Source organism: Dicentrarchus labrax, unplaced genomic scaffold, assembly GCF_905237075.1.
Source record: "Dicentrarchus labrax unplaced genomic scaffold, dlabrax2021, whole genome shotgun sequence".
Lineage (NCBI taxonomy): Eukaryota > Metazoa > Chordata > Actinopteri > Moronidae > Dicentrarchus > Dicentrarchus labrax.
In genome coordinates, this window is record NW_026136712.1 from 7,901,612 (window position 1) to 7,920,713 (window position 19,102).

Sequence of the window (19,102 nt, forward strand, 5' to 3'; positions counted from 1 at the left end):
GCGGCGGGATGTTTAAAAAACGTATGTTGAAATATTGATGAAGGTGAGGAGAAGAGCGCCTGGGGGCAGGCGGGAAGATGAATCAGAAGTTAACAGAGAATCTCGACACCTCTCCCCACACGCGCTCTCCCACCCTCCTTCGCTGCCTCCTCCTTGTCTACCATTCGCCCTCTTCCCCTCGGCCCACCTCAACTTTGCCAAAATATGACATTTCTTATCTTCCCATTAGCTGGCTGATCTCTGGTTCCTCCTTTTCCTCTCTGCCTTCCTTCCTCTTTCATCTTTAATGTTGCTGTTAGATGCCACTTAGAACTCCTTCTTTCCGTTACCCCTTGACTCTTCTTCTGTGTTTTTTAGCACTGAAAAGGAGAATCGTGAAAAACACATTCACTGTATTTCCAATACATAAAATTTAGAAATATGAGAGATGGCAGTGTGTAAACATTCGCAGAATATTGTATATGTATATGGTGTGAAAATGTGTCCACATTCAACTTATTAAATCTACAGTTTCCATATATGTATTCACTTGACTTAGATATTGGTAGAATGACACATTTCTGCAAGCTTGCAGGAGAAGCAGATGACAATAACTTACCTTTTTTTCCAGGACTGAGGCTGTGGCTTTTTGTACTGGAAGCATTATACAGATGGTTGTATTTAAACCATAAAAGAGCAGATAAAGGCTTTTGGTGGTAGCTAAAGGTGCTCCATAGCTAAATTACATCAACACTGAAAAAGTGGAAAGTGTTTTTCTAGATGTAGTTCAAAGTAATAATAGTTTTCGTTCTTCTCTTTTGTATCATCTCCCGGCTGTACAGGCTTAGACCTACAACAGCAGCAGCCTCTTTCACCAGTTAGTTAATCCGATCTGTCTCCCCTGCCTTGGTGCCTTTACAGCACATCACATCACAGATTGACCATGTAGAGTTGTGGCTTACATGGATTGAGGGAGTTTCTTGAAGAATTTGAACTTGCCGAGATCTGGAACAGCTCATTTAGTATTCTGGTCCAAGCAGAACTGCAGTATGTTCTGTTTGCTTTAGGCCAACCCATTGTCACCCTTGGCAGCTTTTATACTTGAGCTAGTTCTTGTGTAATCTTGATTTGTGCAGTTTGAGATTCTCTCTGAATACCTGGGCTAGATGTCAGAGGAATGTGGATATAATAGTATAAGTTAAAGCTTAGAGGGTCCAAAATCCATTTAGCTTTAGGCTAAATTGTAAAAATTCTTCTTCTCTTTCATCCTTCATCTCTCTCCTGTATATCCCTCCTCCTCCACCTCGACCCACTTTAAGTCATATTTAGCTCAGTTTTGTTGTTGAGGTGTGGAGGTATCCCTTTCACCCTGCAGGCATATAGATGGTCTAGAAGGGATCAAGTATCTTGTAATTGCAGCCTATGAAATTGTGCTCTGAGACCTGAGAGAAGCTTCCACCAATATGCAGTGGGCCTATAGCCAGGAAACCAGAAAGTTGGATTATAATCCCTAATTACTTAATATATGTTATTCTCAGATTTTATGAAAAAAAGAACGTTCTTTCAGACTGCTACCATGTTCCAAAAAAGAAACCACCGTGGGCAGAGCTTGTTTTACCTCTGCTTATAGGTTTAAAAAAATGGCAGATCTGTATTCTCGCCTGTGTAGAATTTTGGGGAGCTTTGTCACAGCTTATGTTCTACCTTTAGGCTCTCGCTTTGTACAGTCACAGTGATAGCCAAGTTGTGTCGCAGCGGTCGCCCTTTTATGTGTTGGAATGTCATTTGGTGACAAGTGTGGAATTGTTATTGTAGCCACATAAAGGAGCTGTTTGAGAATTTGTTCATAGCTTTTACTGCATGTTCAAGACTTTATATAAGGTCCTATAAAGTGTATTTATAGACGAACACGTTCCATATTGTCGTCTGAGCTTGCGCAACTACACGAACGGATGATGAATGTAAGAAATGTATAGCGAAAGAAAAATAAAAAAGTATTTACATGGCTTGCTGGAAAGGTAGCTAGCCGTGTGTGTGTGTGTGTGTGTGTGTGTGTGTGTGTGTGTGTGTGTGTGTGTGTGTGTGTGTGTGTGTGTGTGTGTGTGTGTGTGTGTGTGTGTGTGTGTGTGTGTGTGTGTGTGTGTGTGTGTGTGTGTGTGTGTGTGTGTGTGTGTGTGTGTGTGTTTAATTTCTTGTTTTAGCAACAGACATTTTCAGTGAATACATAATCTTGATTTCAGAAAATGCTCTAGCTTGGATGCCGAACTACAGGACTATGTAACCAACTAATCCTACCTACTGACTACACTGTGACCTGAGACAGATCTATAGTTTATACACCAAAGGTAGACAGTGAATTCACCTGCTGTATTTAAAGCAATTTTACTCCTCCAAGTTTGAGGTGAATTTGATATGTGTTTTAAAACCTGAAGTCTCTTATGTCCTGACTTCATCCGTTAAGCCTTCCAATGTTGTCGGTGACTTTTCTTGAAAGTCTTGAGGGCAATTTCATCATCAGTCACATTCAGTTTTGTAATTCAGCCATGACGTGTTTTTAACTTCCCTAACTCCCCTGCCTCAAAGCTTCAAACACTCCCTCTGTTACAGCAGTGGTCTCTGGCTGTATCAGTATGATCTCTCTCCTTCTCTCTCTAACACACAAACAGTATCTCTCTATCCCACTCTCCCTCCATCTCTTCTTTCTCTACCTCTGTCTGCCTCTTTCTCTCTCACCCTCACTCTCTCTCCTTTGCTGTCCTGAGGGGGAGTCTTTGAAATGTAATCTGTGACCCTCTTTTATCTGCTAGGTGGGACGAGTGTACCCCCAGGCTGTCTACTTCCCTATCCGCACCCTTTACCTGACACTCAAGATCGAGCAGAGGGAGCGCTACAAAAGTGGTAAGTAAACATGGCTGGCTAGTTTGTTGGCCCATTACCACACTCTGAACATTAAAAGCTCTTTTATACTTTCACCATGCTGATTTATTAAATGTAAAGGTACATATGGGTTATGTTTATAGCATATGGAATAGGCTCTGTAACATATAACCAGTGTTACACTGGGCTGCACATCTGTTCTTCAATGGTTTGTATTTCAAGAAATTGTAGAATTTGCCTCTGCTTGTTTTTGTTTTTGCTTTTCTGATCCTAATTTCCCTTATTTCCCCTCTTTCCTCCCTGCCTCCTCTTTTCCTTCTGTCACACCCCCCTCTCCACCACTCACCACTCTTCTTCCCCAGATGCATCTGGACAACAGCAGCCCAGTTCAGTGGGGGCCCAGCCTCACTCAGGGGCCTCTGACCCAGGGCCTATCCGGGCCACGGCCCCAATGTGGCGCTGTAGCCGCATCATGCACATGCAGCGGGAATTGCACCCCACCCTGCTCTCCTCCCTCGAGGGCATCGTGGACCAGATGGTGTGGTTCAGGGAGAACTGGCATGAAGAGGTGAGAAGAACAAAAGTGTTGGTTTCGTGTGTGTCTGGCTTTGTTGCTACGTGTGTGTTTTTACTGGATCAGATGGTGAGAAAACAATACAGGTGGCTGTGTTTTCATGCATCTCTGCATATGTGTGAACGCAATTCGGAGTGCACATTTGGAGTATGTGTGTCACGCCACCTGGTTGACCAGATGACCACAGTTTGCACATCCCGTCTCTCTGGTGGGCCGACACATCTGTTTAGTCTAAGGTGTTATTCTGACTTGTCTGTGAATATGTCATCACTGTTTCTCATTCCCTGACCGAACTAATTTTGTTGACATAAACCTATTAATGGTAGATTATATTCAAAACAGAATTGACAGTAGACTTGTGTAAATTTCAGCTGGTAGATCCCCCCCCGCCCCCCACCAAATTCATTATTATATAATCCTTTTTGTTGAAGCGCATGTCGACTTAAATCATCCATTCAGCCAGCAGCCTTTTTCCCCCCTAGCTAATTGTGCAGATGTCAGTGCAGGGGTAGGCCTGACTTCAACTTGGTGCTGCTGCAAATTGTTTTAGCCATGCTAGGCAGCCTCTGTGTAAGGTACCCAGCCTGTGGGTGGAGGGGAAGACTGGGACAAAGAGGCAGCAGGAGGCGAGAAGACTGAGACAGGTGATGGATGGGTGCAGTGAGCGTGTAGGATGGGGCAAGGGATTTAGGGACGGAAGTTAGTTGGTGTGTGTGTGTGTGTGTGTGTGTGTGTCTCTGTGTGATTATCTGTGATGCTTTTGGGCACTCGGCAGCAGCTGCAGACTCTATGCTTCGTTCCACGGGGCAAGCAGGGGCAGAGGCATGCTTATGCCATCAGCACCTTGTCTCTCAGTCTTGCTTTGGTTATTGTATGATATCACATCGCTGCACCTTTGTTCCTTAAGAAACATATATATGTGTGTCTCTGTCCTTACCTATGTCCATTTGTCAGAGGTCAGACTCAACTGATGCAAAAATGATTTGGAGAATTTTTTTGGAGCATCTTTATTAAGTTTTTCTCCATCCTCCTCCTCTCTCTACAGGTCTTGAGGCAGCTCCAACAAGGCCTTGCTAAATGCTACTCGGTGGCCTTTGAGAAGAGTGGTGCAGTGTCGGACGCCAAGATCACACCGCACACACTGAACTTTGTCAAGAAGCTGGTTAGCACCTTTGGTGTTGGCTTGGAGAACGTCTCCAATGTTTCCACTATGTTCTCCAGCGCTGCCTCTGAGTCGCTAGCCCGTCGGGCCCAAGCCACAGCCCAGGACCCTGTTTTCCAGAAGATGAAGGGACAGTTCACAACAGGTTGGTTGGCTTTTCAAATATACTCACGACTGGCTGTATTGACTTAGAAACATACAGATCAGACAGAAAAACAAGCGTTGAAAAGCCCTTTCATTTTGAGGTTGTTCTTGTGTTTACTTTTTGAACAGTTGTTTGTTTATTTTAGTTTCATGGCGGTCAGCCGTGTTAACTTTTGGCATTGCTAGGTTACCTCTTTGCAACTTCATCCACACATGGAAATTTTAAGAGACAAAAAAATGTGAGGCATATGTTTTCAGGCAACCAACAAAAAACTTTTTTTGACAAGGTGCAACAATTGGACAGGTAGCGAAACCAGCAACACCTCCTAGCTCTTCTCCCTAAAGCCTGGCCTCAGACATCAGCCCCCTTTCAGCAAGCAAGAGTAGCATTTGTGTTACTGTATGTCTACACTAGTTTAAATGATGAGACTGGTGCCCAACTGGCCTCTGTAGCAATATATTGAACCAGTTACGTTACATCCACATGGACACTTGTGCTGCTCATATCAGCGCTGTCAGGACAGACTGCACTGTCGCTTAGAGCAGCTGGGGCATTGGTTTCTGCAATGTAATTAAGGTTCCCAATAAGATGATGGGATTTCTGTGTGTGTGTGTGTGTGTGTGTGTGTGCGTGTGCGTGTGCGTGTGCGTGTGCGCGTGCGCGTGTGTGTGTGTACTGGTTTTGATTATACACAAGTCAGCTGCATTTCTAATCTAAGTTGGTGCAGCACTGCGATGATGATCTCAACAAGCACAAAACCTCAGAATTTGATAAAATCCAGCAGAAGATTCTGAGTGCTTTTGCCTCAGCTGGACCTATGAACTGCAAACTCTGTTGTAGAAATTCAGTCTTTGGTGTGAGTAGAGTTTAAAAGTCTGTAAAACATTATTTGTTTCACTACATCTCTTTTCTTTTACTGTAATTCAATTATTTTATTTCTTGGCAGCTTTTTATATCGGGGGGGAATAGATTCACAATGCATTAATAGTTTAGACATATTCACCAGAGGCTAATAATTTCCACCATATTGGTGCTGGGCAACAATCAATATATTGAAATGTAAATGTAGTGTAACCCCAGTTTGGCAACCAAGTACCACTAGCCACAAGACAATTGCTGTTTTATTGTTGTTGGAGCAGTATTTTTGCCAGGTGACCAAGCATTGCTTACAGATTGCTTTCTGTGCCAAAAGTGAATATAGCTCATAGAATACTGGAACAGGTTGTTGAATTTAAGAGTATACTGCTACTTGACACAAAGATGAAACCCTTAATTCCCTTTCCCTGTTATATATTGTTTCAAAACAGTAGCAGGATGGCTATTATGGACTCATTACAGAAAAAATCAGACCAGACACACTAATGTCAAATGTCATGCCATAATTGGGGTAACCAAATGACAGTGTGAATTATCGACAGTTTGTAGCTTGTATCTTAAAATTACCTACCTTTTTAAATCCTGAAACCTCTGAAAATTCCTACCAATGTAGTGTCTGAGGATAGTTCACTGATGTGACATCAAAGATTAGGAGTTGGAAGACACTCTGCAATGAGAGACAGTTCTCTGATCCATCCCCAGTTTTGCATTAACAACATTTCAAAGCAAAAATTTCTGTGATATTCATGTGGATGCTTGTAAGGCAATGATGAAGCCTTCAGTCATTTTGGACTGCATTTTCAGATTCATATGCAAGCTGTGGAATCCAACAGGACAGGTGCAGTTCTAGTTTAGCCAAGGCCCCCTCTGAGACATTTTTCTCAAAACAATCATTCCTCTGTTTTTGGAAGCCACGTGTCTGTTTTCCTACATTGCATAAGGGAGTTGAACCACAGTTCACCGGACCTGGTTTAAACAAGCACTGTCTGCAGCTCCCCCAGCTTTCAGTGTTCAAATAAACCTCTCTACTGACTCCTTTTCACTGTTACGGACTGACTGCACATACATGTTTGCTGAATTGCACTCACAGTAAATGGACTGGCCTCTCCTTTTTTACCCCCCCCCGCTCTTCAGTCTCTCTTGTGCTTTTCCCCTCCACTGGTCCTGAGAGTGGCCAATAGAGCTAATGTGTTTGGCCCTGGGATAGACGAGGACAAGGACAGTGAGTGAATGAAAAGCAGCTAGAGGGAAAATGTTCACCTGACTCCGAAAGAAAAAAGCTGTAATAAGGGTGACAAAAACAACAGTCATGAGAGTCTGAGAGAAAACATGAAGACAGGTGTGATGACATTAGCGAGCAAAAGCACGGGAATGGCACATGGACTGACTGAATGAACAACACAAACCAGAGTGAGCGAGACTCAGAGTGAGCGCTGCGCTGATGAATCTTACCAGATGTTGCAGTGCCAGCTGTGTTCACGCAGCCAGGCGTCACCAGGGCTTCTGCCTCGTAGGGTGCCTGCCGACCATCGCTACCCAGCTGTCCCCACGGCGATGTGGGAGCAGGGCCGACAGAGACTGAAACCACACAAGCCTTCCAGAGCGGAACAAACAGGGTTTACAGAGCTGCTGAGCAGCCAAGCTCCCATTCCCCGCACCACGTTAGTGGCTCACTCGCTTTCACAGGGTTTGTGGGCCGGAAAATATGGGTTTATGTGTGCACATATAACATTTGGCAGCAGGGAGGCATTCAAATCCAATTACGGCGAATGCTATTTGCATGAGTTACTGTTTTAGCAGTGGATCTGTTCCAAAGACTTTTGTCAGAAGAGCTTTTTCTGAAAGAAATGCAAGTTTCCTGGCTTTTTAATTCTGTGCCTATTGAATAGTCATTTGTCATGCTAAAATGACATTTAGCATAGTTAACTCAGTATAATGCTGTATAGCAGTTTGGCTCAGCACCTATGTACCTTCAGTACATAGTTGTCAGTCATAAAGTTTAAATGTGAACTTGTATTGCCAGAAACCCCTTTACCTCCATGCTGCTGTGATGCCCTCTGAAACGCTCAAAACTTCAGCCGACATAATAAAGTTGAGATCACTGCATCTCACCACACACATACATACAATCCCACACTGAGTCATGAGGGAATGATGGTTTTATATACAGAGGTGGCTCACCTCCTGAGTCTGGATCCATAATTTGGTGCAGCAGTGCAGATCCTCTGCTGTGGTCTGTCAGGCAGGCCAGGTAGGGCAGAAAACCAGCCCTGGTTTCTACACACAGGTCAGAGAGCAGCCTGGGTACTTTCCACACCGCACTCTTTCTCTCAGCATCCTATTACCCCAGCTAGCTGACAGAGCAGGGGTCAAAGACGAGTTCAGGGGGACTGAAAATAACTGTCTTCTGGTCTTGCTGGCTGTATCGCACTCTCCTCAGAGCACCCATGTAGTTTCTCTCATATGTTTAATGTTGGCGCATGTTTAAATGTTTAAATGAATGTACTGTGAGTAATTAGGTTAATTATAGTATGACAGAACAGAACACCAGTTGGTCCTTTCTGACAAAGTTTGCATAAATATCAGATATCCCAAGGCCAATAGATTAACTGTAAAACGTGTAGCTACAGTCCGTCTGTTATGTGCAATGTCTCTGTCTGGCTGGCCTGAGGGTGGGTGGGTGCTACGTCATCTGTTCACACATAATGTGACATTCACAATGCACCACTGATCAGACAAACAGTCTGACCAGCTGACCACTGCATTGAAGAATTCAAATTTATAGCACGTCCCGAGTTAAAACTACAGTTAGAGCTCTGCCTGTGTTTGTTAACATATTTAGTTTTAACTTCAAATTGTTTTCATGAGCTGTAATAACATAATTCCTGCGTCTTGTGTGTGCAGCCATCTCGAGATTTAAACAGATAAAACGTTTTATATCTAATAAAGATGGAATTATATTGCTATATTGCTTCATGGTGTGGCGAGGAGTGGAGCATGTCTCGCTTTTTCTATTTGTAAGCATTATACACTTTTATGGTACTGAATTGTTGTCGGGTTGCAATTCCTCAGGACTGTTTCAATTTTACCTCTGCTATCGAGGCAGGTGAATTGCAGGCAGACGGATAGCGAAATAGGGCCACTCCGAAAAGAACATTGGCTGTTTTAAAGGGCTTATTTAAAGTATTAGGAGGTCTCACTCTGGGAGAGATTGAACGGGTTTGAAATGGCAAGGCCTTGCAGTTTCATGGATTCATTATAACAGGCAGCACAACAGGGTATACTGAAATAGGAGCGGTAGGTGTGTGTGCGTGCACGCATTCATGTTACAGAGATGTCCTGGGGGCTTTACTCTAAAATGGAAAACCTGCCTGGCTCACTTCCCCTCCTTCCGTTGTTATTGCTGCAGCTCATCACAATATCTTATGTGCAATATGAGTTGTGACTTGAAACAGGAATTTAATACTTTAAGACTCTCATTTTTATAGCTCTAATTTAATCAGCTCCCAGCCTCCATCAGGGAGTTTTAAGTCGATAGAGCAAACAGTACTTCTTGTGCTGCAAGCCCACCATGAATAACTTATCCATGAAGTTCCCTCAAGCAAGGCATCACAGTGCTGGAGTGGAGTGGCCAACAGTGCAACATAATATTTAGAATGGGCATTTCCCAGATGAAGGTTTGTGTAACCAATGCCCTCCCCTAAGACATCACTGTGAAAAACAAGGTGTTCTTAGTCCATGTTACTGGGTAAATAACAGTTAAGTAAATACCCAGATCTCACTTTAATTAATCTTAACTGTTTTCAAACAGGCCCTGCAGCATTTGCACTGAAATGTCATGTAAACATTATTTTCTTTGATTCTATTTATTTCTTTTCTATTTTCTTTATTCATATTTGACTCTACTTCGACTCCCTTGTGCGTTTGACGCTTGCATGTGTTTTAACCCCTTATAGTATTTTATTTGGCAAGGTTACTTAGAAACATATTCGTATTTATAGCACAGGTGTGGGAGCATATAGCTGCAGGAGAGGTTAAAGGTCACATACACACAAACTCATTTGGGAGCTGCCCACTGTGTTACAGTTTGAGAGCAGCTCCACTGGAACAGTTCAGCAGGGTTAGTGTCTCACTGAAGGGCATATTGAGGATAGTTGGTTACGGAGGGGAAAGTGTAGTTCATTGAATGCCGCATTCAGACTTTCGCAGCCAGTCTGAGCATTTAATCTGGCCACCTTGGAATCACTGCAGTTTTTTTTTTTTGTTGTTGCTTTCTTCTCGTTTTTTGATTTTTTAATATCCCAATCTTCTTTCAATCGCTGATTAACAAATCATTAAGTCCATCAGGCCCATTTAAAAGCCATTTGACAGGAAGGATGGGAGACACTTGGAGAGCCGGGAAATAAGATAATGAAAGTCCAGCGCTATAAGGAGATATTTCTTGTAACAATAACTTTTTTTCTTCTTCTTCCCTACCAGACTTTGACTTCAGCGTACCAGGCTCCATGAAGCTTCACAACTTGATCTCCAAGCTGAAGAAGTGGATCAAGATCCTGGAGGCCAAGACCAAGCAGCTGCCCAAGTTTTTCCTCATTGAGGAGAAGTGTCGCTTCCTCAGCAACTTCTCTGCACAGACGGCCGAAGTAGAGATCCCTGGGGAGTTCCTCATGCCCAAACCGACGCATTATTACATCAAGATCGCAAGGTAAAGGCCTAGTAAACAGGATGTTATACAACACTAGTCTTGAGCCAAATTGAGCCTTGGAATGAATGGAAGAGATTTAGAGCTTCTGCTGTCTATGTATAAAATACACATGAAATCACACAGGAGAGTTGTAGCCACATATCATTCCTCCCACATTGTTTGTTACATTGGTTCTGTCTCTCTGTACCTCTCTCCAGGTTCATGCCCAGAGTGGAAATCGTTCAGAAACACAACACAGCAGCACGTCGTCTCTACATTCGCGGCCACAATGGCAAGATCTACCCTTACCTGGTGATGAACGACGCTTGCCTGACCGAGTCACGCCGAGAGGAGAGGGTCCTGCAGCTTCTGCGCCTCCTCAACCCCTGTCTGGAAAAGAGGAAGGAGACCACCAAGAGACACCTCTTCTTCACTGGTAGGACCACAGATAAGAAAGATGGGTGCCTGGGTGCAGAGGTTCAAACATACAGGAACTAGGGATGCAATTGTACCAAGATTATGCTGTGTGTGTGTGTGTGTGTGTGTGTGTGTGTGTGTGTTTTTTCTATTAGTTGTCATCATCTATCCCTGCATGAGTTTTTACATGTATCTGGTCATCCCGGATCCAATCAGAAACACATGGTCACCCCTAGTTCAACTGTACACTGAGAACAATTGGCACTGACCCTCTCCTTTCATTTATCTTCTTTTTCTGTCTTACTCACACACCACACACACAATTTCAATTTGCTTTCAAGTGCTATTTCCTCTCCTGTAGTCCCCTTGTGGTTTGCCTCCACCCAGATGTTTGCCCGCTTTCCATTTATGCACTTGATTGGTTTGTTTAAGGGGAAATATGGACAGGGAATTCAACAGTCCCTTCCAACCCATTTTCTCCCAACTGGAATGGCTGGTATTGAATTGATTTTGGGTGCCAGTGTATGTAAATGTTTGGACTGCTTTCACTGTGCGACCAATGCGCAGCCTGTTGTCTCCTACGACTCAGCTTGGTGTTGAGCGATGGCACGTCTTCAGTGCAGCTGTTTGCCAACTCTGAAGTATTTAAGTTGTAGGTTTAGATCTGTGGTCTACACTGTTGTAAAACAGGGACTGTTTGCTTGCAAATGAAGCCAAATGTTTACAGTTTGTGTGTCACTGACGTGGTTATTTTCCTACTACCACTCTGTCTTATATCTTTCCCCTTCTCTCCCCCCCTTATCCCTTTCCCACCTGTATCCTGTCTTCCTCCTCTCCCTCCCTCCATATCTCCAGTACCCCGAGTGGTGGCAGTGTCGCCTCAGATGCGGCTGGTAGAGGACAACCCTTCATCTCTGTCACTGGTGGAAATCTACAAACAACGCTGTGCCAAGAAGGGCATCGAACATGACAACCCCATTTCCAGATATTATGACCGTCTGGCCACTGTGCAGGCCAGAGGCACACAAGCCAGCCACCAGGTATGAAGAAGATCATATCCACACACCTGCATACATACACACATATTACAGCTGTGACCAGCTTTAATTCCCTACATTGATATGCATCCTGGCTGATTGAATTATAATTGGCAGTAGCTAACAGTAATTAACAGTAGCTTCAAGCAGCCATACTATGGATACATAGAAAGCATTTGAGCATTTTCTTGCTGTCCTTTGAAAACCATGTATCTATAAGAAAAATAGCCTTTTGACATTCAAATTAGTTTTATGTGATTTATTTAGCATAATATATAGGGTTGTTTTATCAACCTATAAAGGAACACTTCAGTTAATTTGAAATATTAAAAATAACCAAATTTGAATGTTCGTGGTTTTGGATGGAGATTATTTTCTCTGATTAGGGTCTTTGTCTGTGGTGAAAATGTAATTTTCAAGCTTATATTAACCAGTCAACAGATAATAGATGTGCTCTTCCTGATTGGCTGAATTCACTTCTAGCTGTGTTGTTCTTCGGTTTTGCATCAAGATGGCAAAGTGTTAAATTATGCTGTCTGTTCCTGGAGACTGATTATCACCTAAACAATCTATCAAAAAGAATAAATTGTCCAACCAGGCCCGTTTCTTAATTTTAATGTGTTTAGTGGCTGCATTGTATTTTGTTAAGGCTCTTTTTGGTGAAGAAATTCTATCTCCACCTCATCTTTGCACTCCTGACATTTCTTGTTGATATTTTAGATAGCTGGAAAATGATCTGCAGTCAGGTCATTTACTTTTGGTCCTGGGAATAAGAAAATCCACCAACAACTGTTGACATAGAATCCTATCTATTTGGCAGTTTTGTGTTAAGTTAAAAAAAGGTGGACCGTTGTGTTGAATAAAGTAGAACATTAACACAAGGCCCAATATTTTTTTCTGCCTACCTTAACCTCTACCCCCACTCCTGTCTACTTCCAGGTCCTGCGGGACATCCTGAAGGAGGTGCAAGGGAACATGGTCCCTCGCAGCATGCTGAAGGAGTGGGCTCTACACACCTTCCCCAATGCCACCGATTACTGGACCTTCCGTAAGATGTTCACCATCCAGCTGGCCCTCATAGGTCTGGCCGAGTTCATGCTCCATCTCAACAGGCTGAACCCTGAGATGCTGCAGATAGCACAGGTAGGAGAAACATACACAAGGAAGAAAACATGTTGGACTTTCTGTCAAGGGCAAGTGGGCACCGTGTGACAGGGGCTAATTCAATAGATACACACTCTCATAGATGCATTAAGAGATCACCATTACCCTGCCCATATCTAGCCGTATGAATTACTATTCTCCCCCATGACATTCACGCTACGCCTATCAGTCAGCCAGCCGCTGTCAATGCGAAGGATGTTTTGACAGAACGTTATATTCATTCCCTCTGCTCTACAGCTATCAAAGACGTTTCAATTTGAAGAGGCCGTGTTTGTGCGTGCGTGCGTCCGCCTCTCAGTCCACACACACACATCTGTTTGGTGCTTGGGGTCTGCAGACAGCTTTCTCAAAGTCATTATTAAAGATGATTGTGTCAGTCGGCCACCCCTCCCCTCTGATCCTAATCGGCCTTTGCTGACAGGCGTTCCTCCGGGCAGCTAAGCACTGGTATTAAGCCCCCTCTCTGCCTGTTCCACTCCGCAGATCCCATTAGACACAGGAGGATTACGGTACGGAGAGTGTACACACACACACACACACACACCCACACACACACAAACAGAGAGAGCGAGTGCAAGGACAGGACATCACAGCTATAGCATTGTGCCCCACCCTGCCTAAACAGAGACCTTAAGTTCCTTCAAGTTAATGCTTAGAGAGCTCAGTGATGCTTCAAGACATCAACACAAAAAAATGCACTGCTTTGTGACATTCATCAGGGCCTTAATTCAATGACTTAATTACACTGTAAAACACCGGTCTTAATAAGGCGTTTCTTGAGAATCTGACTATCTCTCTGTCTCCTTTGATATCATTGACATTTGTTCTGAAAATCACCCAGTATCTGTCATTTCTCACACACTAGTCACTACATGTGACACTCTAATGTAGCGTCACCACACTCACACCAGCCCAAAAATGAAGCCAAATCACTGACCGCTGGTGTGGTGATTTAGCATTCTGAGGGCTGCCTCCACAGCCAACCGTCTGTGGGCTTATCTTAGCCTCCTGGGGGTTGCTGGTGTCTCAGCCCACTGCCTTGAGGCCCTCCGCTGGGGGCTGTAGGAGCAAATGACAGTAGGAGAGAGAGACAGGAGGGGAGGGAATTAAGGAGAAGGAGGGAAAGAGGCGAGACAGAGGAGGAGAGGGAGCACGAGCTGGAATGAAATGCTCTGCTATAAAGCTGTCAGAGCCACTCACCTTTTCATATAAGGGAGCTTATCTTCCCCAGAATGGCTTCTTGTGTAGCGGTCCTCTCGCACATAAATGCAGGCTTATGGATGAAAACTCAGCTGTATATATTTAAGTCAGTGGGGAGCGAGGGGGGAGAGGGGAGTGGGAGTGAATTGAGGATTATAGATGTTCTGCTGCTGATAGTTTGACGTGTTACGGTGTCTGGGGCACGCAGATCAATAACTGCAGCCATTTCGTTGGTGTGAGCTTGTTTTGTAACTCCCTTAGCCTTTCTGAAGAAGAGTTATTTTCTTACAGGACTGTGGAGAACACTGCAGAAAGGAATATTCATAGATGATTTTGTTTATTTGCTAGTGGTTATGAGCAGGTGAACAATGAACAATGCTTTATTTAAAACATCCTCCCTCTTACACACGTATACATAGAGTATACCTCACATATACACACTTTGTTTGTCTGACTTGTACTTTACCGTTTACCTTTATACTCTGTTTTCAGGACACAGGAAAGCTGAATGTCTCCTACTTCCGCTTCGACATCAACGACGCCACAGGCGACCTGGATGCTAATCGCCCCGTTCCGTTCCGCCTGACGCCAAACATCTCTGAGTTCCTGACCACCATCGGTGTTTCCGGCCCACTCACTGCCTCCATGATTGCTGTGGCACGATGCTTTGCGCAGCCAAACTTTAAGGTAACTTGTCTGCAAGCACTGGTCTCTTCTAAAAATAGTTACATTGTTGTGATCCTATTTTTACAATCCTGGCGATCTGTTCCACGATTGTAAAAATAGCACAGTCTTCTATTTATGTTCTTTTACGCATGGGGTGCGCAACCCTTTTACACAGAAATGGGTCATAAAGTGTCTATATTTTTTTGATAAAGAGATTGAAATAGCAGACTGACTGACAGCCTACTGTAGTCTGTAGATGTTAACTAACCCATATTAAACAAACCTGGTGAGAAGTAGAAGTTTCACATCGCTGTGCTGGGTTGAAAAATGACACTTGCTCAACTTGTCCCAAATGGCACGAGTTTAGGAAATGTATTTAAGATATGATGTTCAAACCAGCTGGCAGTGTCAGTGCAGGTTTGTTGTCAAATTTAAGCTCCTGCGAAATTCTCCAGATATTGTTTTGCACTTAAACTTAGATAAACCCAGAAAGGAAGTTCACCGAGGCACAACCAAACAAAAACAATGCAATGAAAGCACGAGCAGTCAGAGGGTTGTACAAAGTATCTGCAGCAGGGCAGTAATGACAGGCGTCTGTTGTCTATGTATAGGACTGGCTCTTACTTATAAGTCTGACTGATGTGGACGGAGCAGGAGATGCAAATAAACAAAACAATCGACTATGTGAACTAGTAAAGGCAGAGTGCCAGAGGCCAGTGCTTCTTGTGGTCCAAGAAAATGGATGTTCCCAGGCAAAACAACAAAACACTACGAACACGTAACAATCATCCACTCAAATATATTGAAGCCTGAAACCATATAAACACTTTAGGTAAGGGTGGGGAACAGTTTGTACCTAGTTGGGTGACGATTGCTAGTGTTGTGGCCCCGTCATGGTTTCACTGGTTATGCATTTCAGTTCTGTGGCTCCATAATGGGCTCCTAACAAGACAGAGAGATTTCCCTCAGGATGATTGACACATTCTTAATTGGGCTTAACAGCTTTGTTTTGTGTGTATGTTTGAGATTGGCAATGACTTTATATAAACTGAGGTTTTATTATTGCTCTCCTTTCCATGATGGAGACTTTGAACACATGGCTTAGGAAAGTCTACCCAGAAGGTTGGCACAGTCAGTGTATATAAACAGAATTCCTTTGGCACATAATTGAGAACTTCAAGTAGATGCAACAATTATCAAATTAGCGAGGAATCTCATGAACAACTGTAATGTGTTAGCAACCACCCACAGTATATCATATTGTTATACTGCAGTGCTGTGGAACGGTTTATACACCACTTTAGTTTTTGCATAATTTGTTACAACACAAAGCACTGTGCCTCTTTACACAGTGCTTTGTGTTGTAACAAATTATGCAAAAACTGGGCAGTCTTTTTTGAAATGTATGAAAATCTGACCAAAAGCAGCGTTAACAAAAGGTCAATTTTTTTTTTAGTTGGGGGAAAATCATAATCCCTGTCTATGTTCAGAGATGATCTTTGTCCCCAAAGATCATCTCCTTCTGCAGAAGAAGGCTGTGAGATCTAGCCAGCTCTAGACAAAGAACGTAAAGGGCCGTGAGCCTTTTTTTTTTTCAAGAATGAAATGGAATTATTTTCATATTGTATTGTTGTCAAAACTGTAAGGTAAATAAAGTCAATTAATTAAGTTAATTTATTTTCCAGATTAATCAAGATGACACAAAAACATCCAGTATGTTTAATTGTACATGTTTCTACACCGTTAATTCTTGAAATGTACATCTCTATTTCCTGTCTCTGATAGGTTGATGGCATCCTGAAGGCAGTGCTTCGCGATGAGATCATTGCCTGGCACAAGAAGACCCAAGAGGACACGTCCATGCCTCTGTCCCCAGCCGGCCAACCGGAGAACATGGACTCCCAGCAGCTGGTCTCATTGGTCCAGAAGGCTGTCACAGCCATCATGACCCGCCTCCATAACCTGGCTCAGTTCGAGGGAGGAGAGAGTAAGGTCAACACCCTGGTGGCTGCAGCAAACAGCCTGGACAATCTGTGTCGCATGGACCCTGCCTGGCACCCCTGGCTCTGAGAAACCAGATGATGTGACACAGTAGAGGAGGAGGAAGTGAGATACAGGGCAAGAAAATGCGTTTTTGTTTACTTTTGTTACGTATCTGACAAGCACGGACAAGGGTTGTTAAATGTATATTTCTCTTCACTGCAACAGAAGCCCGGTGGACTCTTTTTCCCCTTGATCAAAGTACACTGAACCAGTTAGCTAAGTGGAATCAAATCAAAACAAAGGTCCTGACTGTCACGGTTTGAGAAGGGCTTGCCAGTATTCTTAGAAGTTATACCTGGACTGATAGAATCTTTTTATGAACACAGTTTCTCCTTCTACTTATATTTATTTTTATAACTGAATGACAGGGACTGTATGTGTGATGCCAGTTGCCGTGTCTTCAATATGACAAGGAGACAGTACAAATATTTGTGTAGGTATCATTATGAGCCCCTCACTCAAGCTAATGGGAGTTTTTTTTTTATTTAAGAGGTGGGGAAATCTGTTGTTTGCTTTAGCTGTGTGTGTTATATTTCGCCTGCATCAAGAGCTTACAATTTTTCCACTTTGATTTTCCCCCCATAAAATAGCCATTAGTCCTCTCAGATGTGTATTGGTATTTAAACTGATAAATGTGTAGCTTCCTTTCTATCCCTGCCGAATGAGGAATGTTATGATCCTGTGAATAACAGAGGATGCTCTTTCTTTTTTTTTTACCCACTGCCTGACCTGTATTAACATGTCTGACTGTTCCAAAAGCCATTTTACTTTACAATTGTTTTGTCTTTCCATCAGTCCTGTTGTATTGTAACAAAAGTCAACTACTGGGCAAAAACAGTGTCATAAGCTAAAACAACTTTACTGCAAATATGTCATTCCCAAGCTGGCTGTGTATGAATATTCCTCCCCCCTTTTTGTAAAGGTACAATGCCTTTTCCAACAGATGTATTATCTCTGGCTTTGTAAATAAGCATTTTGTTTTAATAAAATGCTCTTTTTTAATACATAAGCTGTGTTGGCTCTTAAACGGTAACCTCCTGCTGATTCCTTCTTCGCATTAGGACAATTTTACCCAATGAATCTCATAAATGAGTTTCAGCTATGCTCACAATTACCATTAAGCAACACTCACATTTGTTTTTTTATTTTTGTTTATTTTTTATTTTTTTTACCAGTTGTAAAACAGCAATAATAACCAGTAATCCCCATCTGTGCCTCACATCTACTGCATCACTGTCACAGCCATAATCACCCTGAAGGACGCACTCTTGGATATTATTGCAGTAATAACTCATGCTGTGAAATGACTCCAGACGAACCATTCTCTGATGTTAAAAAGTCTATTGCCATCATCCTTGCGGTTCACAGTTAGTAGACATTTATGGAGAGGCATTTCAGCGCAGCAGTGTTGAATCAAAGTGCTGCTTTGTCTCACAGAGGTACAATAACCTTGTGGTCATTCCCTCCCTCTGGTTAGAAAGTCCTGCGGAGGTGTGTTGAGGCGTTTCTCTCCTCCCCTGGCGCTTGATTAATGCGTGCCAGTAGATCTCCGAGTGGGCTGGCCTCGCTTGACTTATACACACTGTCAGCCAGCCCGCCTGCACTCATAAACAAAGGTTATATCTCTGTTTGCCTCTATACAATCCACATACACAGCCTCTGCTCTCAACATGTTTACACACTGTCTCCAACATTTCTCTTCCTCTCTGATCCCCACAAAGGGTCTCAGCAGCTCCGAGTTTCCAACATTAACCTCCTAGTTTCATGGATTTTCTACTTGCGCTCCTAGTAAACATCTACATTTGCATGTTTTTTCAGAAAGTTTTCAAGAGGCTGCAGTGTTTTTATTGGGTGCTTGACTGTGCACATGCAGGAAATACCTTGACAGATTGTTTTTTTTTTCCATCTCACATTTCCCTTCATTCTGGGTGGAAATGTTTAGAAGAGAATTCAAGTTGCCTGGCTTCAGGAAAACAGTGAGTCATGTCAGTTTATAACATCTGACTGATTTTAGGCTCTTGTACATCATTGTAAGATTCTCCTTCATGTCCATGAGTACAAACCATGCTGTGAGGGGAAAAGGTGGAGAGTATCCGCACTCTTGATTAAAACACCCAAAACTTAACTGGACTGATAAAAGGCCATGTTTCAACCCTACTGGGTCTTCATTAGGAGGACAAATTACAAAGAATATGCACAAAAGTGATTGCATCCTGCTGACATCATAGTCAAGTTACATCATGAGTAATTGAAAAACTTGCACAAAGTTTATAGAAAT

At 43.1% G+C, this 19,102-nt stretch overlaps 1 protein-coding gene across 3 annotated transcripts in view; it reads left to right on the top strand.

The window, feature by feature from the left end:
• Positions 1-17,833, top strand: part of trrap (transformation/transcription domain-associated protein) — a 79,545-nt gene extending 61,712 nt beyond the window's left edge. For all 3 annotated transcript variants that reach the window (XM_051417460.1, XM_051417461.1, XM_051417462.1), the window contains 9 exons: positions 2,787-2,877; positions 3,219-3,424; positions 4,476-4,737; positions 10,093-10,318; positions 10,516-10,733; positions 11,570-11,754; positions 12,691-12,894; positions 14,608-14,802; positions 16,567-17,833. In XM_051417460.1, the coding sequence (XP_051273420.1) occupies positions 2,787-2,877; positions 3,219-3,424; positions 4,476-4,737; positions 10,093-10,318; positions 10,516-10,733; positions 11,570-11,754; positions 12,691-12,894; positions 14,608-14,802; positions 16,567-16,851 (1,872 nt within the window). In that variant the 3' untranslated portion in view covers positions 16,852-17,833. The remainder of the gene's footprint in view (positions 1-2,786; positions 2,878-3,218; positions 3,425-4,475; positions 4,738-10,092; positions 10,319-10,515; positions 10,734-11,569; positions 11,755-12,690; positions 12,895-14,607; positions 14,803-16,566) is intronic.
• The last annotated feature ends 1,269 nt before the right edge of the window (positions 17,834-19,102 follow it).